The sequence below is a fragment of the Phocoena sinus genome, chromosome 20 (genome assembly GCF_008692025.1).
Source record: "Phocoena sinus isolate mPhoSin1 chromosome 20, mPhoSin1.pri, whole genome shotgun sequence".
Taxonomy (NCBI): domain Eukaryota; kingdom Metazoa; phylum Chordata; class Mammalia; order Artiodactyla; family Phocoenidae; genus Phocoena; species Phocoena sinus.
The window spans coordinates 15177074-15198298 of NC_045782.1; the positions used below are offsets into that span (position 1 = coordinate 15177074).

Sequence of the window (21225 nt, forward strand, 5' to 3'; positions counted from 1 at the left end):
CACAGAATACCTACTGAACGCTGGCAGAATATCTAATACAACTAAAACTGCAAGAAAGAGCACCACGTAACAGAGTAGAATGAAGAAAAAAAAAAAAAAAAAGGAATCAGGATGGGACCTGTGCTCCTGGGAGGGAGCTATGAAAGAGTAAGGTTCCCCCTTTCACTGGTTGGGAGATCAGCTGGGACAGATACGGAGCTTCACAGGCTCAGAGGAGAGTGCAGCAACCAGACTGTGGGAGGCAGAACAGAGAGAAACCAGCACAGATGGTCCTGGACACCTCGCTGCACTTCCCAGCCCGAGTTGCACATCTGCTGGTGCATGCAGGGGCTGAGTGCTGCAACTTGGGCTTCAGTGGACAGACCTGGGGAAAGGGCTGGGGTTGACTGTGTGGAGACAGCCGGAAGGAGCTGGAGGGTGCTCTGGGCTGCAACCAGGGGTGTGCGCAGGATAGACCCTGGGGCCACAATAGAAGCCACATAGTTAAACACACATGTAAAGGGAGGGGCGGGGCCCCATCATAGCAGCCTCATTCTCCACGAGCTCACCTGAGCTCACAGTCAATGTGGCTCCACCTCTACCACCTCTGTGCTGGTGGGTTGTCCCCATGCAGAAGTGGGGCTGAAATCTGAGCCTACCCTCAGGGGCTGTGAGACTGGTGGATTTACATGGCTACTGGCAGCTTTGTAATCTCTGTGCCTGCGGGACATCCCAGTGGATTACTGTTGCTTCCAAGGCTGGGGTGGTCCTGTGTTAGTAGCTACAGGCTTTGCGGACACAGGCATGCAGAGGCAGGGCCAGGACCTGGGCTGATTCTGTAGCCCCCATGGAACGTCCAGGTGCCTGACTTCAGTAGATCTGCCCTACTGGCTTTGTGAGTACAGAGCCTGAGGGATATCCAGGCTGACTGCCTGCATTCCCTTGACTGAGGCAAGGCTGAAGGTAGTGCCAACAACAGTGTACTTTGTGAGTGCACATAACGTGACAGGCAACACCACAGAGTGCACTTCCTGGTGGACAGCTCCTGTAGAGGAATACTCAGTGGCTCCTCTCCCAGCGGAGGTGCTCCAGTACCACCTACCTCACATCACAGCTCAGAAACCGATCTAGGGGCTTCTATTACAACAACTGAGGAGCAGACCTTACCCCCGAAAGGGCTGTGACAATTACAGAGCAAATAGGAGGCCCCACTCAACATCCAGTGCAGGCTATCTGCTCACTACAACACCAATCACACCACCTATCAAGAGGATAAAAGCCACCACACACTGAAGAAAGACATGGCAGGAATCCATATTAAAAACAGTCCTCGCACCAAAAATATCAGACTCACACAGGCTACACAAGGATGCTCCCACATAAAAACAGCCCTTCAAGACCACAGTAGATAAGGGTTTCTCTTAAATGCACAGAGTCAGAGAAATATAAGTAAAATAAAGAAGCAGAGGAACCACTCCCAATTAAAAGAACAAGAAAAATCTCCTGAAAGAACAAGCAATGAAACAGACCTCTCGAGACTTCCCTGGTGGCACAATGGTTAAGAATCTGCCTACCAATGCAGGGGACATGGGTTCGAGCTCTGGTCCAGGAAGATCCCACATGACGCGGAGCAGCTAAGCCCGTGCACCACAACTACTGAGCCTGCGCTCTAGAGCCCACGAGCCACAACTACTGAGCCTGCGTGCCACAACTACTGAAGCCCGCGCGTCTAGAGCCTGTGCTCCACAACGAGAAGCCACCACAATGAGAAGCCCGCGCACCACAATGAAGAGTAGCCCCCGCTCGCCACAACTAGAAAAAGCCCACGCACAGCAAAGAAGACCCAATGCAGCCAAATAAATAAATTAATTAATTTAATTAAATTAATAAAAAAAGGAACAGACCTCTCCAGTCTATGAGATTCCGAGTTCAAAAAGTAATAAAAATACTGAAGGAATTAAGAAAGCTATTGATAAAAATGCCAACCACTGTAACAAGGAATTAGAAACTATAAAGAGGAGCCAATTAAAATTAGAAAACTCATTTGCTGAGATGAAAGCTGAGCTAAAGGCAAAGAATAGCAATCAGGAGCTTCCCTGGTGGTGCAGTGGTTGGGAGTCTGCCTGCCGATGCAGGGGACACGGGTTCGTGCCCCGGTCCGGGAAGATCCCACATGCTGCAGAGCAGCTAGGCCCATGAGCCATGGCTGCTGAGCCTGTGAGTCCGGAGCCTGTGCTCCGCAACGGGAGAAGCCACAACAGTGAGAGGCCCGCGTACCACAAAAAAAAAAAAAAAAAAAAAGGAGGATTGAGTAATGAATACTCAATACTGCAACTACTGAAGCCTGCACACCTAGAGCCTGTGCTCTGCAATGAGAAGCCACCGCAATGAGAAGCCCACCCGCCACAATAAAGAGTATCCCCCGCTCGCTGAAACTAGACAGAAAGCCCGCATGCAGCAATAAAGACGCAACGCAGCCAAAAAATAATAATAATAAATAAAATAAAAATTCATATATAAATATTATATTATTATCAAGCATCTTTCCCAACCACAACAGTATGAGACTAGAAATCAATTACAGGAAAGAAACTGCAAAAACACAAACACATGGAAGCTAAACTATATGATATTAAACACTAAGTAATCAGTGGGTCACTGAAAAAATAAAAAAATACCTGGAGACGAATGAAAATGGAAATACAATGAACCAAAAGCTATGCGATGGGCTTCCCTGGTGGCGCAGTGGTTGAGAGTCTGCCTGCCAATGCAAGGGACATGAGTTCGTGCCCTGGTCTGGGAAGATCCCACATGCCGCGGAGCGGCTGGGCCCGTGAGCCATGGCCGCTGAGCCTGCGCGTCCAGAGCCTGTGCTCCGCAGCGGGCGAGGCCGCAACAGTGAGAGGCCCACGTACTACAAAAAAAAAAAAAAAAAAAAAAAAAAAGCTATGGGACATAACAAAAGCAGTTCTAAGAGGGAAGTTTATAGCAATACAAGCCCACGTCGAGAAACAGGAAAAATCTCAAATAAACAACCTATCCTTAAATGTAAAGGAACTAGAAAAAGAAGAACAAACAAAATCCAAAGTTAGTAGAATGAAAAAATTATAAAGATCAGAGCAGAAATAAAGGCTAAAAATACAACAAAAGATCAATGAAAATAAGAGGTGGTTCTTCAAAAAGATAAACAAAATTGATAAACTTTTAGCCAGATCCGTTAAGAAAAAAAGAGAGGGCCCAAATAAATAAAATCAGAAATGAAAAAGAAGTTACAACCGACATCACAGACTACAAATGTATTACAAATGAGATTACTAGGAACAATTATACACCAATAAAATGGACAACCTAGAAGAAATAAATTCCTAGAAATATACAATCTCCCAAGACTGAATCAGGAAGAAATAAAAAATAGGAAGAGACCGATTACCAGTAATGAATTGTATCAGTAATCAAAAAACTCCCAAGAAACAAAAGTCTAGGACCAGATGGCTTCACAGGTGAATTCAACCAAACATTTAAAGAAGAGTTAACACCTATCCTTCTCAAACTATTCCAAAAAGCTGAAGAGGAAGAAATGCTTCTGAACTTATTCTACAAGGCCAGCAAGATTTGACAAAAATCAACATCCATTTACGATAAAAACTCTCAACAAAGTGGGTATAGAGGGAATATACCTTAACATATTAAAGGGCATATATATGACAAACCTGAAGACAACATTATACACAATGGTGAAAAGCTGAAAGCCTTTCTTTTAAGATTAGGAACAAGGATGACTACTCTCGTAACTTTTATTCAACATAGTACTGAAAGTCCTAGCTAGAGCAATTAGGAAGGAAAAGGAAATAAAAGACATCTAAATTGGAAAGGAGGAAGCAAAATTATCACTTTTTGCAGATGGCCTGATACTATATATTTAAAAATCCTAAGGATGCCACCAAAAAGCTATTAGAACTCAACAGTGAATTCAGTAAAGTTGCAGGATACAAAATTAATGTACAGAAGTCTCTTGAGTTTCTATACAAATAACAACCATCAAAAAAAGAAAGAAATTAAGAAAACAATCCCATTTATGTAAAATTACGTCAAAAAAAAAATACCTAGGAATAATTCCTCCAAGGAGGTAAAAGACTTTTCTCTGAAAACTGTAAGACATTGATAAAAGAAACTGAAGATTACACAAACAAATGGAAAGATGTATTTACTCATGGATTGGAGAAATTCATATTGTTAAAATGCCCATACTACTCAGGGCAACCTACAGATTCAATGCAATCCCTATCAAAATACCAATGGCATTTTTCACAGAACTAGGACAAATTATTCTAAAATTTGTAAGGAAACATAAAACCCCAAATAGCTAAAACAATACTAAGAAAGAACAAAGCTGATGGTATCATGCTCCCTGATTTCAAACTGTACCACAATGCACTATGATACTGGCACAAGACAGACACACAGATCAATAAGAGAGAAAAGAGAGCCCAGAAATAACATTTATATGGTTAATTAATATGGTTATTATGGTTTATATTTATATGGTTAATTAATATAAACCATTTATATGGTTTATATGGTTAATTAATTTATATGGTTAATTAATCCATGACAAAGGAAGCAAGAACATACAATGGGGAAAAGACAGCCTCTTCAATAAACGGTGTTGGGAAAACTAGAAAGCTACATGCAGAAGAATCAAATTGGACTACTCTCTAACACCATATACAAAAATAAACTCAAAATGGATTAAAACTCCTAGAAGAAAACACAGGCAGTACACTCTTTGAAATCAGTCTTAGGAATATTTTTTCAGATATGTCTTCTCAGGCAAGGGAAACAAAACAAAAAATAAACAAATGGGACTACATGAAACTAAAAAGCTTTGCACAGGGAAGGAAACTGTCAACAAAGTGAAAAGGCAGCCTACTGAATGGGAGAAGATATTTGCAAATGATATATGTGATAAGGGGTTAATATTCAAATTATACAAAGAAATCATACAGCTCAACATCAAAACAAACAACACAATTAAAAAATGGTAGAGGGCCTGAATAGAAATTTTCCCAAAGAAGTCATAAAGATGGCCAACAGATACATCAGGGAAATGCAAATCAAAAGCACAGTAAGATATCACCTCACACCTGTCAGAATGGCTATTAAACAGACAACAAATAACAAGTGTTGATGAGGATATAGAGAAAAGGGAACTGTCGTGCACTATTGCTGGGGATGTACACTGGTGCAGTCACTATGGAAAACAGTATGGAGCTTCCTCAAAAATTAAAAATAGAACTGCTAGACAATACAGCAATTCCACTTCTGTGTATTTTTTCACAGAAAACAAAAACACTAATTTGAAAAGATTATACACACCCCCATGTTCACTGCAGCTTTATTCACAATAGCCAAGATATGGAAGCAACCTAAGTGTCCAATGGATAAAGAAGACATGCTGCATATATACATACACACATATATATAATGGTGCGTGTCTGTGTGTGTGTGTGTGTGTGTGTGTGTGTGTGTGTGTGTGTATAATGGAGTATTACTAAGCCATTAAAAAGAAGTGAAATCTTGCCATTTGTGAAACCATTGATGGACCTAGGGGATATTATGCTAAGTAAAATAAGTCAGACAGAGAAAGACAAATACATGATTTCACTTAACATGTGGAATCTAAAAAACAAAACAAAAAAAATGGAAACAGACTCATAGATACAGGGAAGGTACAGGTGGTTTGCCAGAGGAGATGGGGGTGAGGGGATGAGTGAAACAGGTGAGGGAGATTAAAAGGTACAAACTTCCAGTTAGAAACTAAGTGGGTCATAGGGATGAAATGTACAGCACGGGGAATACAGGCAATGCTACTGTAATAACTTTGTATGGTGACAGATGGTAACTAGATTTATCATGGTAACCATTTTGTAACATATAGAAATATCAAAACACTATGTTGTGCACTTGGAACTAACAGAGTATTGTAGGTCCATTATAATTCAAAAAATAAAAAAATTAAAATGCTATTTAGAACAGAATTAAATGAGCTATGAGTAATTAAAAAAGAGCACAATACTACATGTTATCTCTTCTCACCATCTGAAAGTAAACGAGTAAAGGCAAAATTGGCTACAGGCCTAAGGACAAACTTCATGCTGTAAAGAGCAAAAAAAGACAATATATACAACCAATCATTTTGTTACAGACCAGGAAACTGTGAATATCCATTTGGGAACTATTTTAATGAATTAATAAGAATGATCTGAAATCACCATATCAATTAATTATATGTAAATTGTCTTTCTATAATTCTTTCTTTTAAATAAATTTCTTTATTTATTTTTGGCTGCATTGGGTCTTTGTTGCTGCACACGGGCTTTTCTCTAGTTGTGGCAAGCAGGGGTTACTCTTCATTGTGGTGCACAGGCTTATTGCTGTGGCTTCCCTTGTTGTGGAGCACGGGCTCTAGGCGCATGGGCTTCAGTAGTTGTGGCTCACGGGTTCTAGAGCACAGGCTCAGTAGTTGTGGCACACGGGCTTAGTTGCTCCACGGCATGTGGGATCGTCCCGGACCCATCGAACCCCTGTCTCCTGCATTGGCAGGTGGATTCTTAACCACTGCGCCACCAAGGAAGCCCTTCTTTTTTATATTTGTATCTTTTTTCTTAAAACATTAAACAATTTGTCGTACCAGTGAAAATATAAAACTTGCCAAGCCCCTAAAAGAATACAGATTAATAAAATCTTACACTAGGAAATAAGAGGTAAATATTACATCTGTTTTTAAAATAAAGAAAAAACCTTTTACAAAGTAAATAAATGACTTCACTGGGATCATACATGGTCTGCCACATTTGTTAGGAAGCTTGGTTCCAAAGCCAGTGTTCTATGGCCCATCTACAGACATCATGTTGGTTCTATGTAAGGTACTGGAAACTAAAAGAGAACGTTTATCTTCCTGGCAATCTAGAGATAGTGGTCCTTTTGGATATCTGACTCTTTGGTTTGGTTTCAAACACTTTATTATGATGCCAGTCATTGATTAGCTTGTCTGAAGACAGCCAGAATACCTGGCTCAATTGAAGTATTTTTAAATTTAAGGTGACCCCTACTGTCAATTAATGAAAATTCAGACCTATATTTTAAGAACTATTTTTAGTCACCTAAAAAAATTTGATGAGAAGGTCCTTCCTGTATATACTCTATAGAAAGACACTGCACATTTAGCCCTGTCATGAGGCTGGGGTGAGAGAGCACATAAAATCAGAAGCACACTTTTAGGTATGCACACTCACATATGCAACATACACACACTGCCACATGGGTTTAGCTGATACTACAAAATATGAATGTTAGTGACCTAGAAATAGAATGACAGCAAAGTTAGTCAGTTGTGAGCTACAGTTAAACTTTGCTCATCTATACGGTACATGTTTCCCAGACATCAAAACAATTAACAGAAAACACCTGCTCTGAGCAGTTGCCCCTGACCCCTCTAAGCTTCCATGCAATGGTTCCTCAGGTGGCCCTAACCAGACCTAGGTTTCTTTTCTTATATACATATATACATACATATATATATATATATATATATATATACACACATTTTTTGGGGGGGGCTGCGCCATGTCTTAGTTGCAGCGTGTGGGATCTTTTAGTTGTGGCAGGCACACTTCTTAGCTGCAGCACGCATGTGGGATCTAGTTCCCCGACCAGGAATCAAACCTGGGCCCCCTGCGTTGGGAGGGTGAAGAACAAGATATTAAACATTTTAGGCCTTGTGGGCCAAATACATTTCTTCTTTTTCTGTTGCATACTCTTCCTTTTGTTTTTCCAAATGTAAAAATCATTCTTAGTTTGAAAGCTAAATGAAAATAGTTCACAGGCTGGACCATGAGCTAAACTATAGATATAGATCATGGCACCTACTATAGATAAATCCTTGGTTAACATTTTGCCACATTTGCTTTGAAACTCTTTATCTAAAAATATATACTGTTATCATTACATTATCATTCTTTTATTATTGAATAGGACTTGAGATAAATTCCTACCCTTGGTTCCAAAGAACTTCATATATTTCCTGAGAACAAGAACATTCTCTTGAAAAACAAAAGATCAAATTTAGGAAATTTAGCATTGATATAATACTATTATACAGTGCATATATAGTCCATATTCAAATTTCACCAACTATCTCAATGTTGTTTACAGGAATTTTTTCCCAATCCAGGATCACCCATTGTGTTTAACCACCAGGTCTCTCCTAAGCCAGCTCCTGATACCTAGCTTAGACCAATTAGCTTTTGTTGCCCCTGCTATACTTAACTCTGGGACTATGAGACTTTCTCTCCCAACCACAGCTCTCTGAAATAATCCAGCCTGGGTAGGACAAACCCAGAAATACTGCACAAGGAGGTCCAAGCACTAGAGAATCTCTCCCTGCCCACCACTCCCCCATCCTCAGTAAATAATTCTCTTCCGTGAGTGAGGTACCACAGTGAGGTACCGTGAGTGAGGTACCACAGATAAGTACTCTTATCTTGTCAGAAAACAAGTTCTTTTGATTCTATCAATTTAAGCTTTAAATTCACTGCCACTATCTAGTTTGAGCTCTCAGCATTTCTTTCCAATTATAAAATCTTGATAATCAGCCTCCCTTCTTTGATCTTTGACACTTGCCAATCCCTCTTCTACACTGCTACAAAAATAAACTTTCTATGTCACAAATGGAAATATAATATTTCTGTTGCACTTCAGTGTTCCCTCAAGACTTCAGATTAAAGCCTACATTTTTTAGTATTTAGTGGAGGAGGCTCCCTTCAGGAGCCTTGCTTGTCTTTCCTTTTTACCTTTCTCTGATCCCATCCTTAGCTCTCATTACAACCTTAATTCAAAACACACCCACTTCAGTTCTGGATTTTGGATAATGCAATTTTATAGTTTTATTTAAAATTTTAAAACAATTGATAATTTGCTACTATGTGATTTAATTCAGTCCCTTTAACGAAAGGAAAAGGACAATAACATTCCTCACTGGATAGATCATATGGGCAGGTCTGAAGAAGACAGAAAACCTACTGAAATTCTCTACTTTTCAATATCAACAATGAAAGACCAATTGCTCCAAAAACACATATCTTGGGCTTCCCTGGTGGCACAGTGGTTAAGAATCCTCCTGCCAATGCAGGGGACACGGGTTTGAGCCCTGGTCTGGGAAAATCCCACATGCTGTGGAGCAACTAAGCCCATGCACCACAACTACTGAGCCTGTACTCTAGAGACCACAAGCCACAACTACTGAGCCTGCACGCCACAACTACTGAAGCCTGTGTGCCTAGAGCCTGTGCTCCACAAGAGAAGCCACTACAATGAGAAGCCCACGCATCGCAACGAAAAGTAGTCCCCACTCACCACAACTAGAGAAAGCCCGTGCGCAGCAACAAAGACCCAATGCAGCCATAAATAAATAAATAAATAAAAATAAAAAAACAAAACCACATATCTTTAGAGTAGGATATATGAAAAGTCTACGCAAGTACAAATAATATCAAACATAAACCAAGGGAAACTTCACCACTAATTTTTGCCATGTTTCTGTTAGACTGTCCCAAAAGCCCAAACAAGAATCAAAGCAGTCAATGTATGTAAAACAATTGTATGAAACTACTGGAGAGCAACAAATGTAGGCAAAGCTTTAGAGACCAGAAGCCTTGAGAGAAGAACAGTATCCAATGTGAGCAATAAATTTACTCCAGCTTCATCCTTGAACTTGTGGTATTACAGGAAAACAAGAGTCCAAGGAGGAAGCTAGGCTGAGGAGAGAGGCCAGAGATAGGAGCTTCCAAAGCGTCTGGAACTTAAAAAGCACAATCATGGTTTAAGAAGATGTGGTATATATATGATGGAATATTACTCAGCCATAAAAAAGAGTGAAATATTGCCATTTGCAGCAACATGAATGATGCAGAAAATACCATAAAAAGTGAAGTCAGACAGAAAAAGATAAATATTATATGATATCACTTATATGTGGAATCTAAAAAATAATACAAATAAATCTACATACAAAACAGAAACAGACTCACAGACATAGAAAACAAACTTCTGGTTACCAAAAGGGAAAGGGAGGGAGGAAGGGATAAATTAGGAGTGTGGGATTAATACATACAACTACTATACATAAAACAGATAAGCAACAAGGATTTACTGTATAGCACAGGGAACTATATTCAATATCTTACAATAACCTGTAATGAAAAATAATCTGAAATATATATAACTGAATCACTCTGCTATACACCTGAAACTAACATAATATTGTAAATCAACAATATTTCAATTTTTTTAAAGGTTAATATATTGGAAAAAAAGGCATAATCACAGAAGAGGGAGCTGAAAAGAAGCAGCTCAAAAATCTGTGAATTCTCCTCAAGTAAACAGTCAACTCCTAAGTATGTACTGCCTAAGACTCCCAGAAACCCAAAAGAAAACAGCAGTTGGAAGACTAAAAAGATAAGCAGAGCTTTCAGAAGACAAAAAGTGCTGGAGAGGAGGTTGGAATTCAAACCCCACCAAACTGCTTGAGCTTTTTTTTTTTTTTTTTTTTGCGGTACGCGGGCCTCTCACTGGTGTGGCCTCTCCCGTTGCGGAGCACAGGCTCCGGACGCGCAGGCCCAGCAGCCATGGCTCACGGGCCCAGCCAGTCCGCGGCATGTGGGCTCCTCCCAGACCGGGGCAAGAACCTGTGTCCCCTGCATCGGCAGGCAGACTCTCAACCACTGCGCCACCAGGGAAGCCCAGCTTTTTTTTTTTTAAATAAATAAATTAATTTATTTATTTACTTTATTTTGGCTGCGTTGGGTCTTTGTTGCTATGCACAGGCTTTCTCTAGTTGCAGCGAGTGGGGGCTACTCTTCTTGCAGTGTGCAGGCTTCTCACTGCGGTGGCTTCTCTTGTGGAGCGTGGGCTTCAGTAATTGTGGCTCTCGGGCTCTAGAGCACAGGCTCAGTAGTTGTGGTGTACTGGCTTAGTTGCTCCGCGGCATGTGGGATCTTCCCGGCCCAGGGCTCGAACCCATATCCCCTGCATTGGCAGGCAGATTCTTAACCACTGCACCACCAGGGAAGCCCTGCTTGAGCTTTGATAAACACCCTAGACAGTCAGTTGGGATTCTAGAAGAGCCATGGTTTAAGAGTAAGGGCAAAGGCCTAGTAATAAGGGCAAAACTGACATCAACTAGCCCTAATAAAGCCTAAAACCAAGCCTCAAGGTGATTCAACACTATACTATCAGCTTACCAAGAGAAACCACAACTGTCTTTGAAGAAAAATAGAACCATCCAAAACATCTACAAATTCTCCTCTAAAAAGAAGAGTAACCAATCACAAATTGTAAGGCATGCTAAAAAGTGGACCAAATACTGAAAAGGAAAAAACTGGAAATATAAATAGGCCCAATGGAGACTCAAATACTGGAGTTACTGACAGTCTTAAAAAAAAGCGGGGGGAGGGGGGGTACTTCCCTGTTGGTCCAGTGGCTAAGACTCCAAGCTCCCAATGCAGGGGGCCTAGGTTTGATCCCTGGTCAGGGAACTAGATCCCACAGGCTGCAACTAAGAATTTGCATGCCACAACTAAAGATCCTGCATGCCGCAACTAAAAGATCTCGCATGCTGCAACTAAAAAAAAAAAAAGATCCCTCATGCCTCAATGAAGATCCCACACACTGCAACTAAGACCCAGAGCAGCCAAATAAATAAATAAAATATATTTTTTTTACAAAAAGGGAATCAAATGGACATTTCAGAAGTAAAATGTATGAGAAAAACCGCCAAAAAAAGGAGAAAGTTGAAATACTGTACAGGTTTTACATTGTTTGAGAAGTGGTAAAAGTGCTCATCTAAGTTAACTATAATAAGTCAAGAATATATAGTACAATCTCTAGGGTAACAATTAAAATAATAATAAAGGACTGTATAACCAAAAGGTAAATTGTGAGAAAAAATATATTAATCGTTATCTTCTAAATTGCTGTAATCTGACGCTTTGACAGCTAGGGCCTTGCTAACAGGAAGAGACTATACTCCCAGAGCTAGCTAATTCCTAGAGAGAAAAAACAAGCACTTCTTTCATATACAAACCACAAATCCAGAGCTTGTATCTCCAATGACTTCACACTATGAGCCCCTACACCATATTCTAATCACCACAGGGCCGAGAGCCAGACAACTAGGGACAGCCCCTCTACCCACGGCCTGCTGAAATTAAAGTAGTTAATCCAAAACTTGCTTACCCTGCTTCACTTGTTTATTCCCACAGAAACCACAAGGCTCTTGCCCATGCTTTTTCCCTTACTTTCTCACTTATACCAGTGCTTTCCCAAGTGGCCCTCTCTGGCATGGCATGCCCTCTTCTGTTGGAATCTATGAGTATAATAAACTATCTTTTCTTTTTTTTTTAAAGACTTATTATTTTATTTATTTTTGGCTACATCGGGTCTTAGTTGTGCAGCACTCAGGCTTCCCTCTAGTTGTGGTGTACAGGCATAGTTGCCCCACGGCATGTGGGATCTTAGTTCCCTGACTAGGGATTGAACCCGTGTCCCCTGCATTGAAAGGGGGATTCTTTACCACTGGACCATCAGGGAAATCCCTAAACTATCTTTTCAATGGCAGTTGTTACCTGGTCTTTGGTCTTTCCATACCTGAATTAAAACCTATATTTTAAAACAAAAAAACAATAAACACTTGATTAATTCAAAAGATGGCAAGAATGAGGAATAAAGAAAGAACAGATAGGACAAACAAAAATCAAATAGGAAAACAGACTTATGCCCAACTATGTTAGTAACAGCATCAAATATAGATGGGCAAAACACTCCAATTAAAACAGAGATAGAGAAAAAGCCCCTTGACATTGGTCTTGGCAGCAATTTTCTGGATATGATACCCAAAGCACAAACAACAAAAGCAAAATTAAATAAGTGGGACTGCATCAAATTAAAAAGCTTCTGCACAGCGAAAGAAACAATCAACAAAATGGAAAGGTAATCTATGGAATGGGAGAAAATATCTGCAAATCATGTATCTGATGAGGGGTTAATATCCAAAATATATACAGAACTCATAAAACTCAATAGCAAAAAACAAACAAACAAAAACAAAAAACCAACCTAATTAAAATATAGGTAGAGGACCTGAATAGACATTTTTTCAAAGACGAAGTATGTCAACAGGTACAGGAAAATATCACTCACCATAAGGGAAATGCAAATCAAAACCACAATGATATGTCACCTTCACCTTACACCTGTCAGAATGGCTATTATGAAAAAGACAAGTGATAACAAGTGTTGGCAAGAGTGTGCAGTGGTCATAAACTGGTATGGCCACTATGGAAAACAGTATGGAGGCTCCTCAAAAAATTAAAAATAGAACTACCATATGATCCAGCAATCCTACTTCTGGATATATATCCAAATGAATTGGAACTGCGATTTGAAGAGATATCTGCACCTCCATGTTCATTACAGCATTATTCACAATAATCAAGACATGGAAACAACAATATCTTGAAGTGTCCATCAAAGGATAAATGGATTAAGAAGATGTAGTGTGTGTCCATACAAACAACAGAATATTATTCAGCCATGAAAAAGAAGAAAATTCTGCTGTTTGCAACAACCTGGATGAAACGTGAGGGCATCATGCTATGTGAAATAAGTAAGACAGAGAAAGACAAATACTGTTTATTATCACTTATATGCGGAATCTAAAAAAGCTGAACTCAGAGAAACAGAGAATAGAGTGATGGTTACCAGGGGTTGGGGGTAGGGAAGATAATGGCCAAAGGGTACAAGTTATAAGATTAACAACTTCTGGGAATCTAATGTACAACATGGGGATTACAACTAATAATACTTTATTATATACATGAAAGTTGCTAAAAGAGTAGATCATAAATGTTCTCACTACAAAAAGGAAATGTTGGGCTTCCCTGGTGGCGCAGTGGTTGAGAGTCCGCCTGCCGAGGCAGGGGACGCGGGTTCGTGCCCCGGTCCGGGAAGATCCCACATGCCGCGAAGCGACTAGGCCGGTGAGCCATGGCCGCTGAGCCTGCGCGTCCGGAGCCTGTGCTCCGCAACGGGAGAGGCCACAGCAGTGAGAGGCCCGCGTACCTCAAAAAAAAGAGGCCCGCGTACCGCAAAAAAAAAAAGGAAATGTTAATTATGTGGCAGGATGGAGGTGTTAGCTGATGATATAGTAGTAATCATTTTGCAATATATAAATGTATCAAATTAACACACTGTACACCTTAAACTTACACAATGTTATATGTCAATTATATCACAATAAAGGTGGAAAAAAATTTGTGGGGTAAAAAACAACAAAGATGAGAAATACTTTAGAATAAAGTTCCAGAAATAATAAATGAAAAGGAAAAAGAAATACACTACATAAGCATTAACCAAAGAAAGCTATCATTAATATCAAAGTAGATTTTAGGGCTTCCCTGGTGGCGCAGTGGTTGAGAGTCCGCCTGCCGATGCAGGGGACGCGGGTTCGTGCCCCAGTCCGGAAAGATCCCACATGCCGCGGAGCAGCTGGGCCCGTGAGCCATGGCCGCTTAGCCTGCGCGTCCGGAGCCTGTGCTCCGCAACGGGAGAGGCCACAACGGTGAGAGGCCCGCGTACCACAAAAAAAAAAAAAAAAAAGTGGATTTTAAAGTAAGAAATACTAAGAAAGGTAAAGAGTGGAATTTTAATGATAATGGGACAATTCAACAAGATACAATAATCCTAAATTTGTACATTCCCAGTAACATAGATCAGAAATGTATAAAGTAAACCAAGATGCAGCTAAAAAGCAAATTAGATAAATCCACTATCAGTGGAGATTTTTAAATACCTTTCAGTTACTGATAGAACACACAGACCAAAAACAAACTAGTAAAATCAGAAAGGACCCAAAAGATCTGAAGAATATAACCAACAAATGTTACCTACTTGACATACATAGATAATCACGCCCAATAAACTGCAGAATATATATAATTTTCCAGTGCACATACTAGAAGAAAATATTCACAAAACATATATTGATTGACCAAGTATCCTGGAAATTCTACAAACTCAATTTAAAAAGAAAGCCTGATTTTCAAAAAATGGGCAAAATATTTGAACAGATACTTCCAAAGATATGTGAATAATCATTAAGTCTATGAAAAAGAGCTCAACAACATCAATCAGCAGGGAAGTGTACATTAAAACCTAACTGAAATACAATTACACACCCATCAGAATAACTCAAATTAAAATGACTGTCAACATCTATTGCTGGCAAGGATATGGAGCAAAAAGAATTCTCATACACTGTAGATGGGAATGTAAACTTTCTACTTAGTGAAAAAGTCTGGCAGTTGGCATAGAACTAAACATACACCTGCCCTATGATCCAACAACTCCAACAAATCTTAGGTATTTACTTAAAAGAAATGAAAAATTTGGTCCACAAAAAGACTTGTAAATCAAGACTTTAAATCAAAAAAGGTTATAAAAAACAAAGAAGGACATTATTTATTAATAAAGGTTCAATATAGCAAGAAAATATAACAATTATAAACATTTACACACCTATGGACAGATCAGTAAGTATATACAGTTCTACAATAATAGTTGGAGACTTCAATAACCCACTCATAATAAAGCAGAGGACAACCAGACAGAAGATAAGCAGGGAAATAGAGGACTTAACACAATAAACCAATTAGATCTAACAGAATACGCATTCTATACACAACAATAGAATACACATTCTTCTCAAGTGCACATGGGACATTTTTCAGGACAGACCATATGTTATGCCAAAAATCAAGTCTCAGTAGAATTTAAAAGATAGATATCATACAAAGTATCTTCTCTGACCTCAATGGGATAAAGTCAGAAATCAATAACGAAAATGGAAAAATGGAAAATTCACAAAATTGTAAAAATTAAACAGCACACTTTTAAACAACCAATGTATCAAAGAAGAAGTCACAAGGCATATTAGAAATACTGAGAGCTGAATTAATACAAAAATACAACATATCAAAACTTATGGAACCAAGTGAAAGAAGTGCTCAGGAGGAAATTTATAGCTATAAACACATTTAAAAAAAAAGAAAGATCTCAAATTAACCTAACTTTACAACTTAAAAGCCAGAAGACGAAAAACAAACTAAACACAAAGCTAGCAGAAGGAAGGAAATAATGAAGATTAAAGCAGAGATAAGTGAAAGAATCAAAAAATAGAGAAAATAATTGAAACCAAAAGTTGGTTCTTCAAAAAGATCAACAAAATTGATAAACCTTTACCTACACACACTAAGAAAAAAGAGAAGACCCAAATTACTAAAATTAGAAATGGAAGTGGGAACATTACTACTGATACTACAGAAATAAAAAGCATTATAAGAGAGTACTATGCCAACAAATTAGACAAAATGGGCAAATCCCTAAAAACAAAACCTACCAAGACTAAAGGATGAAAAAATAGAAAACCTGAATAATATTACTTATTATTATTACTTACTATAACTAGTAAAGAGATTGAATAAGTCATCAAAAATTTCCCAAAGGGCTTCCTGGTGGCGCAGTGGTTGAGAATCTGCCTGCCAATGCAGGGGACGTGGGTTCATGCCCCAGTCCGGGAAGATCCCACATGCCGCGGAGCGGCTGGGCCCGTGAGCCATGGCCGCTGAGCCTGCGTGTCCGGAGCCTGTGCTCCACAACGGGAGAGGCCACAACAGTGAGAGGCCCACGAACCCCCCAAAAAAAAAAAAATTTCCCAAAAAAGAAAAGTCCTGGACCCACTGGGCGCTTAAATGAGGAAACAACCTGATTAAAAAAATGAGCCAAAGACCTTAACAGAGGTCTATATAGCAGGTATATATCTGTATATATCAAAGAATATATACAGGTGGCAAATAAGCATTTGTAAAGATGGTCCACATCATATATTATCAGGGAAATGGAAATAACAATGCGATAACACTACATACTAATTAGAACGGCCAAAATCTGGAACACTGATAGCACCAAACGTTGGTTAGGATGCAGAACAACATGAACTCTCATTCACTGCTGGTAGGAATGCAAAATGGTACAGCCACTTCAGAACATTGTTTGGCAGTTTCTTACAAAATTAAACATACTCTTACTTATCCAGCAATAGCACTTGGTATTTGCTTAAAGGAATTGCAAACTTACGTCTACACAAAAACCTGCACACAGAGCTTTTTTCAGGGCAGTGAAAATACTCTGTATGATACTATAATGATACTTGTCATACATTTGTCCAAACCCAAAGAATGTACAACACTAAGAATGAACCCTGATATAAACTATGGTGAGTATGCTACGTCAATGTAGGTTCATCAGAACATAGTTCATTGAACAGTAAAAAACATTGCTAAACAAAATTAAATAAGACCTAAATGAATGTTTAGAAAGACATGCTGTGTTCATGGATTGTAAGACTTAATATTGTTAACATGCCAATACTACCAAACATGATCTACAGATTTAAACAATCCCTATCAAAATTCCAACAGGCTTTTTCACAGAAATGGAAAAGCTACTCTTTAAATTCATACAGAATTGAGAGGGGTCCCAAATAGCCAAAACTGTCCTTAAAGAGAATAATAAAGTTATTCCTGATCTCAAACTCACTACAAAGCTACAGTAATCAAAACATGCTAGTATGCTAGTGTGGTACTAGCATAAAGACAAATGGAATAGAACAGAGAGTTCAGATATAAATGTATACAATATGGCCAAGTGATTTGACAAGGATGTCAAGACAATTCAGTGGGGAACACAGTCTCTTCAACAGATAGTACTGGGACAACTGGATTTCCATATGCAAAGAATGAAGTTGGACCTCCACCTCACAACATATACAAAAATTAACTCGAAATGGATCAATTACCTAAATAGAAGAGTTAAGACCATAAAACTCTTAGAAGAAAACACAGGGGTAAATCTTTATGACCTTGGATTTGGCTATGAATTCTTAGACATGATAGCAAAAGCATGAGCAACGAAAGAAAAAATAGATAAACTGGACTTCATTCAAAGTTTAAACTTTTGTATATCAAACGACATTATCAAGAAAGAGAAAAGATAAACTACAGAATGCAAGAAAATATTTTCAAATCATGTATCCAATAATTTAATATTCAAAATACATAAAGAACCCTTACAACTCAACAACAAAGAGACAAAAAACCCAACTTTCAAAACAGGCAAAAGACTTGAACAGACATTTCTCCAAAGAAGATACACAAATGGCCAATAAGCACATGAAAAAATGCTCGACATATGTCATTAGGGAAATGCAAATCAAAACTACAAGATACTACTGCAGGCCTAGTAGGATGGCTAAAATCAAAATAACAGACAATAATAGGCATTTGCAAGGACATGGAGTAATTGGAACACTGGTACATTGTTGATGGGAATGGAAATGAAGCAGCCACTCTGGTGCAGTTTGGCAGTTCCTCAAAAAGTTAAACATAGAATTACTATGTAATTCAGTATTTTCACTTCTAGGTACATACCAAAATTTGAAAACAGGGACTCAAATAGATACTTGTACACCAATGTTCATTGTAGCATTTATTCACAATAGGCAAAAGGTAGACACAATCTAGTGCCCATCAACAGATGAATGGATAAACAAACCATGGCATATACAAACAATGGAATATTATTTAGCTATAAAAAGGAATGAAGTACTGATACATGCTACAACATCAAAGACCCACCAAGTGATTATGCTACACATTATGCTAAGTGAAATTAGCTATATATGCAAGTACAACTATTGTATGATTCCACTTATATGAAATATCTAGACTAGGCAAATTCATAGAGACAAAAAGTAGATTAGAGGTTACCACCAGCTGGGTAGAGGGGGAAATGAGGAGTTATTGCTAATAGATATAGAGCTTCTGTTTGGGGTGATGAACAAGTTTTGAAAATAGATAGTGGTAATGGTTGTAAACATTGTGAGTATAATTAATGCCACAAATTGTACACTTAAAAATGGTTAAAATGACAAATCTGGTGTTTTGGGGGGTTTTTTAAGTACAAAATACACACATATACACACAAGAAAAAAAACTTTGGTACATATCCTTCTGCCAAATAATAATCCTAGATTTCCACAAAACTAAAACGGACTCTGTATGGAACTTTACAGAAGTCAGTGTTCTGCAATATTTAACTCTATAGCAATGCAAGTCATATGACTCCTAAAAACAGTGTGCTAAAAATTCTAAACACTAAGTCAAAGTAAAATAATATTCGTTTCCATTTTTTCAATAATCCAAGAAACTCAATAAATAAAGCTATTTTCATATTATACACACACACACCTATGCAAGTGACTATAATGGACTATGGCCTCTGTCTGTCTCTTTATATTATTGTTTTTCATTTTGCCAGGACTGGATTTTAGGTAAATCCTGGTCGCTGACATTAAGCCTTTAACACTTACAAAATACACTGCTCCAAAGCTTCCATGGCCAATTTCTCTGAGATCTGTGAAGAGCTTCTCTGGATCTTCTTTGAAGAAGAGCTCTGCAATTTCAGGGTCCTTCAGGCTGCCCGCACGGTTAGTTGATGGCATCCTGCTGGGCAATCAGCTGTCTGATTCTAATTTTATATTGCTATCCCAATCCTTGGTTCATCTGTATGAATGAAGCCACGCTGGCATAAACTATTGTAGAGAAATAAGAAAAGAAAAAAGTCAGGAAAACCAAAAGCTGCTAAGAATAATTAGTATAAGATCGTTTTCTGATAGCATATATAAAATTATCTCAGGCCTAGAATTTCACTGAGAAGGAAGTGTGATCTACTAGTGCAGTAGTTCCTAAATCTGGCTCATCATCACGATCACCTGTGGTGCTTAAAAAAATGAGTCCTACTATACATAGGGTATTACTGTACATATACTTTTAAAAATTAAATAAATCTTTATATCTTGGAAGGCTTATCTAATCCTTATCTAATTCTGAGGTAGTGAGCCCATTGGCAGAAGAGATAATAGAACACACAAACCATTAAAAAAACATGCATGACAACTTAAGATGTACCAGTAATAGGTTTCTAACAACAGGAAGATTCCCATCTATTAATGATTTTCAAATATAAGAAAATACACAAAGGATTTAACTCAGTTAGCTGTCTTTCTTTTCCTTTCAGATACCATATGCCAGTGTTCAATCAACTCTAACACAAACATTCCAAAGAAAAATGCAGTAGGAGAAAGTAATGAATTTAATGCAGACAACTGCTTCCCCTGTAAACCTGATTCACATTAAAATATGGCCTTTATCAAATCTGCTGCATTAGATAAGTAGACATTACAGATAACCAATAAATTCCCTGGTGGTTCTGCTATCAGTTCCTCTATATCAGATACCCAATTTAAAAAATGGCTGTCATTACTGAGAAACTTCAGAATCTAGGTTCTGGAATGTTACTACCTGGATATGAATCCTAGCAACACTATTTATAAACTGCGAACTTGAGTAGCCTTATTTTCCTAATCTGTAAAGTGAAAATAATATCCTACCTAATACAGTGGTTGTGAAGGTTAAATTAGTTAATAAATACAAGCATAGACTAGTACTCAGGCATAGTAAGCACTACATTAAATGTCAGCTATTTTAACCTAAATAAATTCACCAATCAAAAAAAAAAAGAAAACCCTCCAAAATGTATTTCATTTGACTCCTAACTGATTTCATTAGACTCTAGTCAATTCTCCCCCACTTCACACAACTTTTAAGCAGGTAACTACTGGTCTCATTTTTAGTGAAGTCAACTGAACCAATTTTAATTTTTGGTAGAAAACTTCTTTGTAACTACATAAACATATTTACATGTCTTTTGTACCTCCTTAAATTAACACTCCACTGCAATAAAAGCATTTAAATTATTAATTTGTATTTCATTTCTAACACACTTTCTAGGCTGCTCCATATACATTTACCAATTTTCCTGCTCTGCAAGTTCCCTGCAAAGTGTTTCAATTATAGTTCTAAGAATATGTGATCATAGAAGATTGAAGTAAATTCCATAAAAAGTATTATTATTCAATTAATCCACCTATTTTTTAAAAACCTGCAGTGTTACTTAAGACTTATTTAAGAACTCTGAATGATCAAGTTATAGTACCTTTATTACAAGAATTAT

The 21225-nt window shown here is 38.3% G+C and overlaps 1 protein-coding gene across 3 annotated transcripts in view; it reads right to left on the minus strand.

The window, feature by feature from the left end:
• The window catches only part of TAOK1 (TAO kinase 1), a 151309-nt gene that overhangs the window by 73354 nt on the left and 56730 nt on the right, over positions 1-21225 (minus strand). For all 3 annotated transcript variants that reach the window (XR_004347492.1, XM_032616434.1, XM_032616435.1), the window contains one exon: positions 19523-19744. Coding sequence is in view for 2 of the 3 variants with exons in the window: in XM_032616434.1 (XP_032472325.1) it covers positions 19523-19654 (132 nt within the window). In the remaining variant the exon portion in view is untranslated. The remainder of the gene's footprint in view (positions 1-19522; positions 19745-21225) is intronic.